At 30.2% G+C, this 19,587-nt stretch overlaps 1 protein-coding gene across 1 annotated transcript in view; it reads left to right on the forward strand.

Moving 5' to 3' along the window:
* The window catches only part of LOC100158789 (uncharacterized protein), a 45,657-nt gene extending 27,043 nt beyond the window's left edge, over positions 1 to 18,614 (forward strand). The window contains 15 exon segments of the mRNA NM_001162442.1: positions 2,065 to 2,079; positions 2,797 to 2,811; positions 4,642 to 4,653; positions 5,149 to 5,157; positions 5,695 to 5,703; positions 6,417 to 6,425; positions 7,144 to 7,152; positions 8,770 to 8,778; positions 10,184 to 10,195; positions 14,267 to 14,275; positions 14,955 to 14,966; positions 16,217 to 16,225; positions 16,983 to 16,997; positions 17,827 to 17,865; positions 18,199 to 18,614. Of these exon segments, the coding sequence (NP_001155914.1) occupies positions 2,065 to 2,079; positions 2,797 to 2,811; positions 4,642 to 4,653; positions 5,149 to 5,157; positions 5,695 to 5,703; positions 6,417 to 6,425; positions 7,144 to 7,152; positions 8,770 to 8,778; positions 10,184 to 10,195; positions 14,267 to 14,275; positions 14,955 to 14,966; positions 16,217 to 16,225; positions 16,983 to 16,997; positions 17,827 to 17,865; positions 18,199 to 18,299 (284 nt within the window). The 3' untranslated portion in view covers positions 18,300 to 18,614.
* The last annotated feature ends 973 nt before the right edge of the window (positions 18,615 to 19,587 follow it).

Genomic DNA, 19,587 nt, shown 5'->3' on the forward strand with positions numbered 1-19,587 from the left:
AAGCGCCTGAGTCAGCCGGTACGTGAGATTCAGCGGAGGCTTGGCTAGCCAACGGCTGACGTTAGGGATGAGCCTGCGCGTCCACCTTGCGTTTTTCGACCGGTCCCACCGAGCTTGCCAGGCTGCAATGCTGATTGCTCTTTCCTGATTCTTCAGCGTGTTGGTGGGCGTTTCGTCCGCCTGATCGTCCAGTCGTGTTCTGATCCTGGCCCTCTCGGTTGCTAGCAGATCTGCTGGTAGCATTGAAGCGAGTATGGACGAGGTTTCTGCAGAGACGGTGCAGTAAGCACGTATGGTGCGGAGTGCGACTGTCCTCTGGGCCCTTGCCATTGCCAGTCGATTTTTGGCGGTTTTCGTCCCTCGGGCGGCCCAGACGGGGGAGGCGTATAGCATCTTGCTATTTGCCACTGACCCGAGTAACGCTCTCTTACTTTGGGACGGGCCGCCGATGTTGGGCATGAGTCTGCCTATGGCCAGCGCCGATTGGGAAGCCTTGAGGGAAGCCTGTTGCACGTGTTTTGTGAAGTGTATACCTAACCTAACCTAACCTAACCTAACCTAACCTAACCTATATACTAAGATATGTCTCTAAATTTTCAATTTTTTTTACCTAATAACATATTTTACATAAAAGTTGGCAAATATCAGCTGTATTAGGCATGGGGAAATTTAGGACATAAACATAATATAAATTTATATACAATATCCAATTATCTGGAGCAGACCATACGACACTCAAAAAAGTAGATCATGCATTCATGGTCATCAAAATCAAAGCCATGTCATATAAGATTTAAGTTTATTTATTTATTTATAGGGATGAACCCTTTAATACATGAATATAATAATAATAATAATAATAATAATTTGCTTTATGGAAACGAGGCTCAATTTTAGGGTGTGAATGACCTGAGAATGATCGGTGAGTTAAGATAGTAGTTTGAGGAACTGAAAGGTATATGAAATGGAACAGGTGATCGTGTATGGCGGGAGGGACATCAAATGAGACACGGGATAGTGATTTTGGACTGTCAATTATTTTAGAGGAAAGAAGATTAGATAGAAATGATAAGTTAGCTGAATGACGACGATCAGCGAGGCTAAGGAAAAAAGTCGTTAGATTGGCGTGTAATCATGAGGTGGACAGGATATGTTTAATTTGTAAGCAGCGTGGCGGAAAAATGTTCATTGAACCCTTTCTATCATGCTACGAGCAGAACCGGTGGACGGGTCCTATAGGATGGTTCCATACACAAGGATGGGACGGACTAAGGAACGGAAAAGAGTATTGAGTAGTGCGAGCAAGTGAAAGTCTGTAGAGGCACGGTTTATGAAACCTAAAAGATACCCTTAAGAGCCTTACAACAGATTATCTGGATGTGCATATTAGGGCACAGGTTCCGTGTATGAGTAAATCTTAAATCCTTTACATAATTATTATAAGTTGTTAAGGGGGTATTGTTTACGGAGTAGGTATGCTTGATTACAGCATTTATAGACAAAAGGTCATTACTGAACATTTAGTAATATTAATGCCCCAAAGCTTCACCCCATGTCACTAATCGCTGAAGGTCGTTTTGAAGAAGATGACAGTCAGAGATGGATTTTATACCGAAAAAGATTTTGAATGTTAAAAATCTCTTTAGTTTGGTAATCTTAAAAATGTCTTATTTTGTTCTTTGTGAGATTTCAATATTATATTGTAATATTTATAATTACGTAAAGTGATAACTTTTGAGGAACCTCAAATTACATTTTCAATTTTTTTACCTTAATAAATAAATTGTAGACAAAAGTTTAAAAAGATTTTGAATATCCATAATTAACAAATCAATTTCGAAGTTCCAACCTATATAGTAAAATAAATCATTTTTATCCTAATAACACTAGAAATTTTCTTTACCAAGTGGTTAAATTCATGGGAAGAACCATTATATGTTGATAAGTTATAATTATTTTAATAATTTTAAATTGATAAAATTGTGATAGTTTATTGATATCAATCCAATAAAATCATCTATTTTTTTACATTTACTAATCTTTATTTATTTATATTTATATTAGCTGATGGATCAGTTGGTATGTAGTTTTTGTATTTTTACTGTGTTGCGAATTTGCATAACAAAGCATAACGTATGTGCATAATATATTATTAAATCGATAACTGTTATTTTCTGAATAATATGGAATTGCCGATATTGTTAGATTCCGGTCCAAATATCAGATGTACTAAGGATGGCCTAAATAAAAATTACTTAAAAATAATAGAAACTATAAAAAATATCTAACTATCTGGAGCAGATCATACTCCTCTCAAATTAGTAATTCAATCATTCATAATAATCAAATTCAAAGTCATGTTATTTAGGATTTCTTTTTACCGTGATAAAAATCTCGTTAGTAGGGTAATTTTATGTTTTCATTTTCTTTTTGTCTATTGGAAAATTATTAATTTTTATAATCAAAATCTTCGTTTAAAAATGGTTTATACATTAGTATTTACAACAACAACGACTTATAATATATGAATGAACTAATATACCTACAGCACTACAACGAAAGTTTACAAAATATAAACAATATATAAAATATCAAAGAAATACATATAAAAGGTATTCCATAAATACATTCATACCGTTTGTATTTCATCTGATATAAAAACAAAACATTGTTAAAAATAAAAATATACATATATATGAAATGCTTTGAAAAAAATAATATATTATAACATATATTTATGGAAAATATTAGGTACCTAAGCAAGGACATAGTTATTAATTTATCAAAAATTATTAGGAACACAGAAACCTCGTAAGTGTTATTTATTTATAATTTTATTTTTACTAATTTTTAAGGCATCAACTGCTTGATTATAATGTATAAACCTTAAGGTTATTTAGCAGGGTCTTAACTATGGAGGAGTGTAGGTTAGAACACATTATACCTGGCAAGAATTATGGCTAATAAGTAATAGTACTAGGCGTAATAGGTAAATATACATCATACTTAAAAAAGAGTTTTTGATGGAACTTGTCTTTTACATTTTTAGATCCTGAGCGAGCCTATAATATAATTTTAAAATGTTTGTGAATTCAATGAAGTTTATACAAATTTAACTTAACTTAATAAACGGCTAAAACAAATGGTGGCTGTATTTCGATATTTTTCAAAGAAGTTACTTTTGATGAACTGTGCATTACATTTCAATTTTTTTTTAATTGATAACATAAATTGTATACAAAAGTTGAAAATAATTTTAAACATAAATAGCAAAAGAAAATGTCAAAGTATTTTTTCATGTTATAAGTGATAATGTAGATAATTATGTCATAGGTAGGGTTCTGAATTTGAAATATTTCACTTGCAATTTTTCAATTGAAATATTTCAAAATTGAACATTTCACTCTTCTTGAAATATTTCAATGAAATTATGAAAAATATTTTTCTTCTTTTAAACGGGTTCGATTATAGATGATTAGAAATAATTTATTGATTACACACTTAGTAATAAAGAAAAACATATTATTTTTTTTGATTTATTATTTCATATTATAAATATTCTATAAAATGTAGTTATGAAAAATATTCCTGGCATTATTTTGAGACTAAAAACATTTTTTAAATGAGTTTTGAAATATTGTTGTATTCAGACTGTTAGCGATCCAAAAGTCAATGGTTTTTAATAAAGTCGAAGTCAATTTAAACGGTGAATGATATAATAGTGTATTTTCAGTAATTAGGTACTCGAGTAGTTATTAAGTGTACAAGAGTCGAACATGTGTGTGTATATGACTGACTGATGTGAAGGTGCTCTGGACTCTTTTATTTAATACTTAGATCATATTTTGTATATTGTAAAATGTCACGTCTCATGACTATTAAGTGTCGTTTATGTCTATACATTGTGAATATAATATAATGTGCATTCGCCGATCCACGGCTCTCAACAATATGTTATGATGTTGAGTTGGTTTATGAGGTTGTAACTTAAGAGTTAAAAGGCAATGTTTGAATTTGTTATATCTATTATAGATTTGATATATTTATATGTAAATATGTTACATATTTTCTTTGTTTCATACAATAAACCAACTTTTAAAAATGTTCACTTGGAAGTTGACGATTATAAACCTTTAGATATGATAAAAATTTTATTTTTATTTTTCACAGAAATGAATTATTTCATAATATATTTCAAGAAAATAAATTTCATGACATTTTAAATCATTTCATGATATCTAGTACCTAATTGCAATTAAAAATATTTGTGGAAATATTCAAGTCTGTTTAATGGCGTAGCTATAAGATGTATTTTAGTATTCTGTTTCAAATCTAGATATTGTACCTAACTTTTTATGTTTAACTTCACGACATTTGAATTTTCCTATATTGAGTGTTTTGGATACCTCCTACTTGACAAGTACCGTTATGTTAATAAGTTAAAATTACGATAAAAATTTGCAATTGTTCAAGCTTTAATATAGTTTATATTGATCTAAATCACTATAAAATCATAAATATTATATTATATATTTGTAGATGTGTATTTTGAATGATTATTATATTGACACCTAAATAAAATAATTAATATAAAATATATAAACATTAATGACGCATAAAACTACTTTATTTCTGAAATAGCTACTGTAAAAGGTATGTATTTGTGTGTTTTCAATGCATTTCGAATTCTCGTAACAAAGTTATGTTCATAGTTTATTATAATATCAATTACTGTTATTTTCAAAATACTAAATTGTCGTCCAAATTATACCAGTAGCCAGTAGGTACAGGAAACTTTTAAAATGAAAACTCTCATACGAACCGACATTATTTTTGTCATTACTTTTTACTATTTAATTTTAAATCCTGAAAATAAAATAATAAACCTTTATATTTGGTTATTTATTTCAAATACTAATGATTTTTTTCAAGCCACTTAATACAAATAACCTATAGTGATTAACAATACACATTGTAGGTCTGACTTAATAGTTAATGATTTGCAATTTCTTTTTACCAACTTTATAATTGAAAAAGGCTATTAATTATTAATTTTTAAACTAAAAGTCCCTCTATTGAAAATATCCAACAATGTTTTACTTGAATGGGTAGTATTAGTTTATTAATTATTATTTTAATATTTTGTAGATATATTAAGTACGTACATTTTTTTTTAATTTTATATCATTAAGTTGTACTATTTTGTTTATTGTGAGATTTCAAGATTATATTATAATATTAATTATTTTACTCATTATAGCTTAAATTACTATTTGTAGATACAAATAGATATCGCAGATCAGAAGCGTTAGAACAATACATGTTGTTCATTATGTCTTAATTTAATCATAACAATTTAATTTCAAAATATATCTTGTTTAAAATTAAATTTTTTTATCTCTGTTATTTATAGAGTTACAATATAAAAAAAGCTAGATTCCATAAGCCAAAAATTAATTACCTTGATTTTACTGATTAGTAGCAATAATTTAGGGTATTTTAAAATAATATGCATTTTAAAATATTCAAATTATACTCAATATATCAATTTAATTTATACACCAAAATTCATACATTTTCATTAACGGTAGAGAGAACCAAAGTGGTCAATCACATTGAATATGACTATAAATTTCATATTGTACATAATATTGTATTATTGATAACTTTGTTATATTATATACATTTTTACAGATGCGATTGGTACGTATAATTTATGTTTATTGCAATATTTTTACTGTCCTATCTACTGGAATCACCAGATGACAAATCAATTAATATTGTTGTGTAGATACTTACCCATATCCAGCTTCAAAGTTGTATTTGTTCAGAAATTGTTCTTGATTCAACTTATTCTAACCTAACCTAACCTTAAATTTCATTATGATATAACAATATAATATTAATTTAAATGATAATCTTTAGACGCGTAACATAACAATGACTGAATTTGTTGACTCTGTCAGTCCACCATGTTGTGAACTTAAATAAAAAAATTTAATTGATGGAAAAAGTGGCCGTTCTAAATTTTTACATTTGATTTTTGTCTACTGTTTCCGACTATTATTTCTTATAGATGTATCTGAATTATTTCACTTCTCACTGTTTTTAAAGTAATTTTGATTATTCAAACTTGGGAATAATATTAGCTTTCTATCTTGTCTTAATAAAAGGGTGGCTATACTAATCGCTATTGTCCACAAGCACCTACAACTGCAGTTTTTTTCAGTTATTTTTTTGATTTACTGTGCCATATTTAATTCAATAAATTCACGATTAAAGTTTAGAATGCCATTTTTTAACAATCTGAAAGAAATTTTCTTCCCAAAAGCTAGATTTTAATATTAATTATGATATATAATTATGCCTATGATCTATTTTACTCTTTTTAAATAATTAATCATTACTGTTTATAGCTGAAAAAGGTACGTATATTATTCATTTATTTTTAATATGTACTTGGTACATAATAATGTTATTTTGCATGGAAATTGTCCTTAAAATATTTGGATTCCGAATGAAGACGCAATATAAATTTAAAATGTTTGAAATTTTGATAAAGTTCATATATATTTTAATTTCAAATGGTCATAAAATAAATTTTTACTATGTATTTTAATATTTTTAAAGCAGTTACTTTTAAAAAACAATGGTTTCAATTTTAAATTTTTTGAAGTAAAAATTTTTTATGGGGTGAAATCCTCCGGTGACAGTGGAGGGTATGACTCCACTCAGGAAAACCAGCTTTTCTCGTTTTTTTTCTTTTATATTTCTTTTTTTTTCGAACAATTTTTTTTTAAAAATCCCACTTCCTATATTGTTTTAATAAGTGTGGCTTTACTTTCTATTCGTTCTTATCCACAAGGTAGGTTACCTATAATTGTATTTGTACGTGTCCAAATATTGTTTTGACTTTTCAAAGGGGTGTAGTTTTAATGTATTTTTTTCATTAAATGTACAAAATTTACTATGATAAATTAATTATTAAAGTTTAGAATAACATTTTATAAGAATCTAAAAGACTTTAATTTTTACTTTGATCATGATAATTTATAATTAAGCCTATAAATAATTATAATCTATTCGTGGAAAATATGATATACCTTCATTAGTTATAAATGTATTAAACATTATTTTTTACAGCGAACAATGGTACGTATAATTTATTTATTTTGAATATGCAATAGGTACCTAAATAATATTATTATTTTGCATGGTAATTTTCTTTTAAATGTTTAAATTCTGACTGCAGCTATAATATCATTTAAAAATGTTTGTGATTTCAATGATTACAGGTTCTTTAACCTTACCGAAATGAACTGATCTTGAAACCGAAACCCTTTTAATATTAGGAACCCGAACCTCACCAAAACCTTTATTAAAATTAATTGTAATAGCAGAACCTCACCGGAGCCTTTATTTAAAAAATTTAAAAACCAAAACTTTACCTCAGTCGATACTTTCACTTTAATGGAAAGGTATTTTAAGATTAATTATGCTTTTTTATTTGAAACGGGGTTGTACGTTAAGTAACAGTGATGAGTAACTTTTTTTTATTTTTTTTTGTTTTATCCTTAGTCCTAAGCAAATATTAGGATACTAGAATATCTGGTTGAAAATTTGTATTGAACCGCCATAATTCACGCCAATTGACAATTCCAATATTTTCTTATAATTTTTAAAGAATCGAAATGGAACCAGATTTTTTTACACAAGCATAAATCCAAAACAGAAAACGAAATTTTCATTTTTTAGTAACCGGAAAGAAACAGAAACCTGCATTTTCGGTTTTTAGAAAACCAAAACCAAAATTTTAGTTTTCTCGGAACCGGAAACGTCAAAATCATCAAGGTGTTTCAGTCTCTGCTTTATACAAAGTTAAACTTTAAATGGTTATAAAGAGAATTATGATTATCGATGTTTGATCTTTTTTAAAAGCAATACCTTTTTAGTTGTCAGATTAGATCCAATTTGCTTCTAGACACCATTCTTAATGTTTAAGATTGAAGCATTTTTTTTCTGTTATAGAACGTGTACATTATATACAAAAAATACACAAACACACTTCTCCACTCAAAGTTTAAAATACATTACTAATAAATGCTAAAAAAAAACTAATTGTGAAAAAATTTACTGAATAACAGTCCTTAAAAAATTACTTTGTAATATTATAGACTGATACATAGTCTCCGTCCTCGATACAATTTGTTTTATAATGGTTGATCATTGAGTTTAAATTGTATACATGAATGACTTTGGTTTTGGTACTCAGTGATGATGAATTTCACGCAATGTCTACTAAGTATACAGCAGATTGACCTATGGGTACTTTACTTATTTATCGCTGACAACTGACAAATATAGCATTCATCGTATTAAATGTATTGGTTTGATCCCAGTTACTGTAGAGTTATAGGTGCAAATTGAGGGGGGCTTGGAGCGCTAACCCCCCCCCCACTAAGCTGTAGCCCCCCCCAAAAACATAGGACATGCTATTTTAAAATGCTACATTGCAATGGTCTGCTTGCCTTTAATATATTCAGCCCACAAAGTCAAAAGTTGAAATTGTGCCTATGCAGTAGAGTTTAAGTTTATTATATTTTAAAATCATATCGTACTCCTCAATTATAAGAACAATAAGTTGCCAAATTATAAAAATAATTTCCTACCTAATATTTTTAATATCTGATGATTTATAATTAACTCTAAGTTATCATATTTTATAAGCTATATTAGTAACAATAACATTATAATAATTTATTTTTTTAGATGAAATAAGTACGTAATATTATGTTGTTTGATTGAAATAGTAGTTTTATAATTTTATTTGTACAAAATTTTAAATTTGTTTTAATTTAATACATGTGCTTGGAACCAATAGGCGCTTCATCGATTTTTTTTATTTTAATATAATTTTGATATCTACACTGTAACAGTGCACACATAATATTATACTAAAACAGTATTTCTAAGGTTACAAAGAAACTAACATACGAAAACAATCTTACCAGACTATTCAATAACATTAATATTTAAGATAAACAAGTGTAATACAAAATCAAGGCTAAACAACGTGTTGAAGGTAGGGTTTTCACTTGCTTCAATGCAATGTAAAAATTAACCACCGTCGACAACCAATGGCGTGTAAAAGCAGTTTTGATTCGCAAGGAGAGATTTTGTCTACCACATGAAGAGTTACACTAGACAATTAATCAACGTGTGCCTTTATATAATTTCAACATTAACTAGAGTTATGAGAGCCCAGCCATTCGTTTGTTATTAGCTCTAAAACTTATGATATTTTTCGTTTTGAATTTGAATTATTTAGTTTATTAATTTAAATATTGAAAATTAACTTTTATACCGGCATAGATTAACTTATTTTTTACAATATTGATAAAAGACGTTTTTACTTTCAAACCACTCAATAAACTATATTATAAGAAATACAAAAATTAATTCCCATAGAATTTTTTCATACTATTCATACCTCTTTACCGGAAACTAAGTGGTACAAATGTTTATTTTTCAGATGAGTTAAGACACTTTTCTCATACACTTTTATGCTGAGTCATTATTTAGAGAATTATACTTTTTAATTTTTAATTTTTAAATGAATCTTTAATTAGTTACTAAATATTATGTTTGATGAGTATAGTTTTTATGTTGCTTATCAAATAAATATTGGATATCAACAATAGTTTTATAACTAAAGGTTGTACCTATGCAGGGAAATTTTATTAAATTGACATTTGTGATTTGTCAATTATTAAAAAGCATATTTTACAAAAGGATAAGTGATAATACAGTTTGAAGTCTCAAAATGCCTAAATGAATAATATTATATTTTTAAATAACAACTTTTAGTTCCAAGCCTACGATTTGCTTTTTACTCGGATATAACTTAAAAGTTCATAACATGCATATTATACTATAATATAATTGACTATAAATTAATACATATTGGTAGACATTATTGATGTTTTATAAGTTTATTATCATGCTGTGATGACAAATACATATTGATTAAAATAAACTTAATATAACAATACTGAATTAATATTTGGCCACATATTTGTTTCTACTTGGACCTTCGATTTAATATATTAATTGTTGACACAAATTATAATATGGTTATTAAAATAATGATAGTATTAATAGAATTTTAATTATTATTTTTCAGAAAATTTGAACAGTAAGAAACATTTTTTAAGTTTTGTTTAATTGATTTTTTCTAAAAATTGTTGTTTAATCAATTGGAAATCATAGAAAATTCAATTTTTAATTCAGGAACACTCTTTAGAGCCTAGACTCTATACATTATACAAGCTATACATTATTGTAAAGTGTTACTTTTCCCAAATGCATAGTAATCAGGTGAACTATACAGTGCAGCAAGCTTGGGCCAGTTTATGATAATTTTTAACCGAGTTAAGTTAAGTTGATGGAAAACATTTTAAAAAGTTTTAAGTCAACAGTTAACCTAATTTTTTCAGTTAAGTTATAAGTTATATAAACATTTTCAATTAACGTATTAACTTAAGTTAAGTTATTATTATTATTATTTTTTTTTTTTAATATCTATATAATCCAGTAATATAGTTTAAAATAGTAACATCATAAATATTATTGAACACAAGAAATAGCCAATAGCTTTTCTATACATGCAATTTAATTATTAGGTACTGAATGAATATAATTACTTAGTAGGTACCAACAGCATATGAAATTTAAATTGCCGAATTAAATAAATAAATAACTTATTTATGTCGAAAATATAATATTATAATATGTTCTTGAAAATTGTACATATGTGATTTGTATCTATATCAATATAATAAGATAATATTATCATATTACTTAGTACATAGTTTAATAGTTATTAGTATTTATTTATTATTATTATTACAATATGCTTGTATGCCGCAGTATGGTATCAGATATGGTATATCTTTCTACCTATAACCTATATACCTTTTTTTTTTTTTTTTGTTGTTAAATCGCGGCGTTACAGGGGGGCACTTCATCCTAGGATAGTCCTTCCCCCTGCATCTGCATCGTTTATTTATATAAACCATTTACAAACATACCATTTACAAACATAATGAAACTTAAATCTACTCTTCCTCCTTTGTCGAGAGCACCATTCCCGCGTACGCCTTAACCGCATTCCAGTGGTCCGTCTTCTCCAGCATTTTTGACACCACCGTATCTGGTTCCAGCGCTGCACCAATTCTCACCTCCAACTCTCTTCTGTGTCTCCACCATCTGTCGCACCTAAACAGCGTGTGTTCAGCGTTATCTACCGGTGATCCGCAGTCGACGCACGCTGGGTCTTCCCGTTTTTTATATTTGTGGAGATAATATCCAAAGCATCCATGACCCGTCAGCATTTGGGTCAGATGAAAATCAGTCTCGCCAAAGTTCCTCTCGGTCCACTGTCTAACATCGCCAATGAGTCGCTTCGTCCACAGGCCCGTCTTGGTTGCTTCCCACTGCGACTGCCATTTCCTATATGTTAGGTCTGTCAACGCCCGTTTCTCTAACATAGCCCCTTCCTTCAATGTTTTAGCTTTCAATTGCTGCTCTAGCGCTTTGAGGTGTACTGGTATCATGCCAGCAACAACTAAGATGGCATTCGCTGATACCATACGGTATGCCATGGCTACTCTTAATGCGATTCTCCTTTGAGGTCTCACTAACGTTTGGACGTTTGTTTCGAAGACGAGTGCATCTGCCCAGACCGGGGCTGCGTAGAGGAGTTGATTTTGCACTGCCAGCGCGACGACTTTCCTCCTCCGTTGTCTGGCTCCTCCCATGTTGGGAAGAATTTTCATCAGCGGTACTCGGCTGTGGCTCCTGCTCTATTTGCCGCCGTCTCTATATGGTGTTTGAAGCCCAACTTCCTGGATAGTTGCACACCGAGGTATTTGAGTTTTTCACTCGGTTCCACGGGTACCCCGTTCACCGAAAAGACTGGCACTTCATAGCCTCTCTTTCTAGTGAGCATCACTGCTTCTGTCTTGCCGGCTGAAAGGGTTAATCCGGCATTTTCTATCCAATCGGCTACCTTCGCCAGCGCGTTATTCGTCACCTCCACAAGTATACTCGTGGTGTGGCCCGTCGCCACTACCGCCACGTCGTCTGCAAAGGCTACTAGAGATGTAGACGACTTTCCGTCAACATTGCCGCCCGTATCTACTCCGAGGAGTCCGTCGTACATGAGGTTCCACAATAATGGGCCCAGGACTGAACCCTGTGGAACCCCGCATGTAGTAGGCCAAACCTTTCCTTCATAATTGACCTCCCTGTCGCTAAGATAGCTCTGTAGGATGTTGACGAGGTACTGAGGGAACTGTCTTTCTCGCACCGCCTGTAGGATGTTCTCCCATCTCGCCGAATTGAAGGCGTTCGCCAAATCTAATGCTACCACTACACACAGCTTCCTCCTGTATCGTGGTCCCGATCCAGCTTTCTCGACTGTTTCCATCACTTTCTGTATGGCGTCAACCGTGGAACGCCCCTTCCTAAAACCAAACTGTCTGTCGTTGAGATCTCCGCTCTCGATCAAGTGCTTTTCTAAGCGCCCCTTTACCAGTCTCTCAAATAGTTTTCCAATAGTGTTCAACAGACAGATTGGTCTGTATGAAGACGGGTTTTCCAACGGTTTGTCTCCTTTTCGCAGGACCACCAGCTTGGCCGCCTTCCACGGGGTAGGGAAGATGCTGTTCCTGAGTAGGCATTTAAAAATATTCCGCATGATCTCCGGTCTCTTGTAAGCGACTTCACGTACTATCGCATCAGGCACCCCGTCCGGTCCTGGTGCCTTCCCCAACGGAATCTTCTTACTTAAATCCCGGATCTCCTCGCACGATACGTCCGTGAATAGGTTATAACTGTTAACTGTTGGCCAGACGATTTTGGGATCCTTGGGGAATAATCCCTCTACAATTGCGTCTAACCTTCCGGGTATGGAGAGTCCAGGGATCGGTCTTTTACCCATTATTTTCCTGGTAACCAATTTATAGGGGAGACCCCATGGGTCTTTCTCGACTTGCTCGCAAAGGTTCCTCCAGCAGGCTTCTTTGTTGCCTCTGATAGCCTTTCTAAGTGCATTTCTCACCGTGCTCGAACTTTCCGTGTATATTCCGGCCCGAAGCTTCACGGCGGCGCGAGGACCTAGCCTGCTGGTTTTGTCGACACCTGGGGGTCCGAGGTGGACGCGCGATGCACCGGACCCTTCGGGAGGGTACGGTGGGTCTTACTCAGGCCGACTCGACACCGACACCGGCCCGAACGCGCACTTTTTACGAAAAATTAGCAACCTGCGTAACACGGTAGAGAATAACACATGTATTAAGCTGAAATCGGTGAAATCGAAACTGAAAGTTACGCGGTTTGTACCGATCGCTTGAGCATTGGATTCCGCGTCGATCCGTCCTTAGCGCGCAAAAAACGATGCACTATTGCAAGAGAAAAAACCGAAAAAGGCGGGAGCGACGCACGAACACGTCCGATCACTACGACAGCCACCGCTGATTATACCTATAACCTATATACCTACGAATATACGATACACCTTTATATTTTAATATAATATATGCCTATTGCTGTAATAGTATGTATTAATTATTATTTACTATTTATTTAAGTTATTTTTCTTGAAAAATTTTGGTTAATGGAACGAGAAATCAGTTTAACCATATTTCTAATTTCCTATTCTAGTAAATGGTTATGTAATATGTACCTTCAAAAATAATTTTGAGTTTTATTATATTTATTATTTAATTATTTATAAATTAACTTAACTTAAATTTGATTAAAATTAACTCGTTATTTATTAAGTTTATATCGCTTATGCCCAGGCTTGATGTGCAGTGTAGGTGTAATTATATTTTCCCGACTTGGTTTTTCATTCAAACTATTTTTTCTGAGATATGTTTTAAATCTTCATGAATGTTGGCCCCTTTAAGCATGGCGAATGGTGCCTAAAAATATTATAACATATTTTTTAATGAGTTAAGAAGTTATTATGGTAGTTGTATATTACAAAGTCGCAAAAAACGAATTATAAATAATTAATTAGATAGGTTTTATATTTCTACCAAAAACTATTCAATTTAAAAGATAGTGTCCTACTTAACATTCTGTTTATGTATTGAGAACCTTTCAAATAAATCACAAGATTTGATCTTTAATCATAACAATATATTACAAATGTTTTATAATTGAACTTATAAATAACTACTGGGAATTTTATTTCCAGGTCAAATAAGTAAGTCCTTTTTTTTATTTTATACTACCTATCTATATCAATATACATAAAAATTAATGTACCTATATGTGTCTGTGTGTCTGTCTGTATGTCCATAGGTATTACTATGGCAATCAATTATATATTATTTTGAAATTTCCGATGGAATATTTTGTATATAAATGGTTGCCATGGTGATATGTAAAACATACCTATTATTCATATAGAGTGGGCAATTTTAATGGGCAACGAAGTGCACGGGATCATTATTAGTTGATTATAGATATAGATTTAAGATTATATATAGATTAAACCTCTGGGCAGAAGATAGGCTAATTAAAAAAAGGAGAGGACCAATCGCGGGAGGTGCTCAAACAGGGATTTTGAGATTTCCTATGTACATTTTTGTTTATAAATGGTTTTCGTGGATTTCAATGCTATAATAACAATAATTGGTTGCCATTGGTTTAAAATTGTTATTATGGTAACCGTTATATTATAAAAAAAACAACAAATAACGATCAACGAAATGCACGGGATCACCTAGTTTAATATATAATATCATGATTCTTACATGTGTATAATATAGTTTAAGACTATAATTTTCATATGAGTAACGAATCCATGAAATTATAGTAGAACAATGGTATGAATATTTTATTATATTAATTACTAAAGAATTTTTTTTTTTTTATTCCAGCTGACACCGAAAGTATGTAATCACTTTTATTTTGTAAAAGATGATTGTCTTATAGTCGTTATTCTTACTAAGTTTTCCATTAAGAATTTATGGATTTCCTGAGAATATTTTTCGTATTTATATACTGTAAATTAAACTACAACGTTTCAACCAATTTCACTCATAATTATACTATATTTAAAAATCGCTATTCGCAGGATATGAATTATTTTCCATATTGATGGATTTACCACATTTAACAATACATAATTAAAGTAAAGTTTTGCAGTTATAAATTGTTTCATGATCAGTACATCGGTAGCGGAGTTTAACGTTTGCGTTATGTTGGTAACCCAGGTAATGAAATTAGGAAGTTGTTTGTACGTCGTTTTTTAACAAAACTAATTACAGGTAGAGATGTATAGGCACACGTTTTAGTTAAAAAGGCTGTGTGATCACACTCGTCCAACCCTGTATCTATTTACGCGTTAGAATATAACGACAGCACTGAGCGGATTGAAACAACATTTCAGAGTTGAGCTTTTTTTTAGTGCTAGGTTAGTAAGAATAAACTAAAAAATTGATATTTTATTGCCTGCCCATGACCATAAGTATCATTCCAGGGCACCGGGAAATCTATCGTCGTATCGCCGATCTAGTCCACCTTCTGATGACAACTCACACTGTTAATATTAATTAAACTGGTTGCTTTTTAATTGTATTAATTTATATTTTAAATGCCATTGAACGCAATGACGATAAATTATTGTATAGATTGTATAGAATAAAAATCTGAACAGACGCAGTCGTCAGTCTGTACTCCTAAGAATATTTTAATATCTATACCCTTATATTATAATATATTGATTAATTATTATTGTATTTAAGTTGTATTATAGATTGTACTCATTTTTTCTGAAAACACTGACATACCCTCAAGTCAGGTGCGAGTACCTACCTACCTTATAAGTTATAATGATCATCACTGTGTATCATCTAATTTGTTGCGATTGATAGTGGATAATTAATCTACATTAATAACTATTATCCATTATTATTTAATAACTGGCTTAACCTATGTTATGAATAATCTTATGACCTATATTAAATTTAAAAAATATATCAACATTCGCGCAAACGCTTGACTTCAATCGGTAGATTGGTATGAAATTCTTTGTAATGACTTATCTTGTAGAAAGACGATAATCAGGTCATCCCTATGATTGTGAATCATAAGGTATAATTTTATTTAATAACTATTATGTTTATTATTTTATTTTTAGAGCACATAAGTACGTGTATATTATATTGTTTTATTTTTTTTTAATTTGTTTAATTTTATAGTTAAATTTTTAATATGGGTTTTCAAATAATTTGTGAACTGATTTTATTATGCTGAAAGAATCATACAATATACGTAAATATATAGTAATGCAATGTTTATAACAATATAAATAAATACAATAATCTATCCGAGGGCTGAAAGAATAATTAAATTACAGGTTATATTATGACCAACAGTTTTATATATTGTAATAGAGCTTAATAAATAATAATTAATAGTTAACATTTAACAATTAGATATAAAACAATTAATGTAAAATAATAAATTACAAGTAACAACACAACCTCATCACTTGACTGATATTGATATATAACAATATAAACATTATAACGTCATAGAGGGCACCATGATAGTGTTTTACAGATTTAAGTGCCTATTGTGTCTCATAACTTATTTAATAATGATGATCAAATTTTTACATACCCGCTGAGTATGCTGAGTAGCATTATAGGCTATGTATGTATAGCTATGAATCCGATTAGTTAACAAGCCGCCACCCATTACTGGGTATGACTATTACTATCATAGTCCATACAGACCATCTTCTATAAAATGTTTACTCTGCAGGGTTTTTAATTATAAAAATCAATCAACTTACGTTCTAAAATGAATTTATACTATTAACAGTAGATTCATAATATCACATTTACATTAAAATAATAATAATTATTATTATTATTCTTATAATTATTTTTTTTTTTTAGAAACAGTTTTGATTAGTACGTATTTGTTTTATTTTATTTATTCTATAAAATAACAAGAAAGCTAAAAATGAATCAAACTATCCAATATTTTGATTCATATTAAAAATATAACATACAAGCAACAATGTTCATATTCTATAATTTTTAATTATATAAAAAAAATAATTGTTTTTTTACATTTTATAACGTTTAATATTATTATTCATGTTTGACTCAATGAATAAACTAATAATATTGAAATAATGATACGGAATTTTTAATTTTATTTTTTATGTCAATTGGTAGTGTAAAATAAACTTAAGCAATACATACATATTATAATACACAGTTTTCTTAATTGATATATTGATATATTTTACCGTAGTGGGCTATACCAACGATTTATTGAAATCAGGATTTTTATATTTTTTTGGTGGGAAGTATAACAGCCCCATGCCCTACAAAGTTTGGACTATTTAATTAGCCATGGTCCTTTCAAGTTAAGACAGAAAAAAATTGGTCACCTGTAACGCTTAAAAAAAAATTGTGTTTAGTTTGTTGTTAAAATATAGAAACACATTTATTTTTCATATATTTGATATTTTTTTTATTTTCAATTTTATTAATATGTGGTTACTAAAAGAGTATACATCGTAAAGCAACATATTATGTAATATAAGCACTGTAAATTATCATTCAAATTAATGCAGAGAGTCAATCAAAATTTTTTATCTGATGAACAATTTGATCGATTTATTAAATATTTAACATTTTAAACAACAGAGTTAGAGTCAGAAACTAGCTTATATGATTTAGTTATAACAAAAACAATAGGAAAAAGTCGCAATATATTTTATTTTTATAGATCTTGGAAGACAATTTGCAAATTTTGTCACAGATAATTGTAAGTATAGACAGAGTGTATAAATGTGTTAGGCGTTTTATATGTTTTTAAATTTATGTTTAAAAAGTTTTTCTGTCACTTTAAAAAGTATTGGTTAGATTTATCAAATGCGGGAAGTTTTAAAAAATATCTTTTAGTTTAAATTGGAAGAAAATTGCAATATTTTCATAGTAAAATGAATTACAATTAAACGGGTTTTGTGTTGAATAAATATTTGCCTGGTTTCAGGTTTGTGGGCTAAAAGTTGCTCATTATAATATACATATAAAAATTTAAGTAGAATGGCATACAAATGAACACGCTCAATAAATTTCATATTAATTTTTTTTGCAGACAAATTATATCTTCCAATGGTCGGAGACTTTTGTAAATTCAAATCTAGATCAGACGAATACGTTGAATTTTATAAGTCCGTATTTAAAATTGATACATAAATAAAATAAATAAAATAATAGAATTACGTTTGAATATTTTGTTTAATCATATTAAGATAAATATAAGCAAAATTATATAATACAATATTATATCATATTACATAATATTTTCATGATAAAATTATACCTAAATAGGTACATAATATACTATTATAATTCTTAATAAAATTAATGTGATGTTTTCGGAAAAAATTAATTCAACTTTATTGTACGCTATACTATTAATAATAATTAATTATACCTACACGTACCTACATATTATTATAAATATATAAATAAATATTATAATATACATATATAGTTATTTTACTTACATTTTCGAGCCGTTTATCGTCTTGGCCGCCAAAACTACTACCTTAAACGATATCTATTTTATGTAAAATAAAAATTAAAGCAGCCTACCATAGTAGGTAGTAAGTACTAATATTTAAAAAGTTACCAGCAATATCACAGAAATACATAATTACAGTTATAAATTCCCAAATTCCCAAACTGGTAGTTAATTTCACAAGCGTTGTTGTCAATGTTGTACACATGTGTGTGTGAATTTAGAGCTGGGAGGTGTTGATTTTACATTAAGCAATAGTTAAAATAATTACTGCTAATTGCTATAGTAAGACTCGTGATGCTTAGGGCTTATATAACGTCAATTGCAGTGGTGGATTTAAGAGTTGGCCGGAGGGGCCTTCCGCCCCTTTGGTCTAAGTTAGGTTTTATTAATTCAATAGTTAATATAGGTAATTGTGTGTGACAAAATTATATTTTTATCTGGGTGATTCCCCAAACCAGGTTTTATTGCAGTTTATCTAAAAAGGATTAACATTCTTTCCGTACAACTTTCCTACCAACCATCGCAATTTTATCTTAATATTTATGTCACACATTTTTAATATAGATTTAATCCATATCTTTTATTGCATTATCCAATAAGGATATCCTGGATATCGTTAGATTAGAGGATGTCAGAAGCCCAGAGTAGTGAGGAGCGGGGAAGGGGAAGCGCAGAATGTTGCAGTGTTTGCGGGGTGATCGCGGGGAGTGTTGGTAGTGAGGTGAGTGGAGGAGGGGGTTACGTGGGGAGCCGCAGCGATGACGTGGTGAGCCACATGGACGGTCGGGTGACAGGAGGAGAGGGAGGTTACCAAGAACCAGCCATTTCATACTACTATCGTACCTGCTTCATTCCAGATGGCTGTTATTAATTTTAGAACTCTATTGTTAACATACTCCAGTTGTATAATATTATTCGACAAATGTATCATCTGATTACGATAAATTACCACAATGA

This window comes from Acyrthosiphon pisum, chromosome A1, assembly GCF_005508785.2.
Source record: "Acyrthosiphon pisum isolate AL4f chromosome A1, pea_aphid_22Mar2018_4r6ur, whole genome shotgun sequence".
Lineage (NCBI taxonomy): Eukaryota > Metazoa > Arthropoda > Insecta > Hemiptera > Aphididae > Acyrthosiphon > Acyrthosiphon pisum.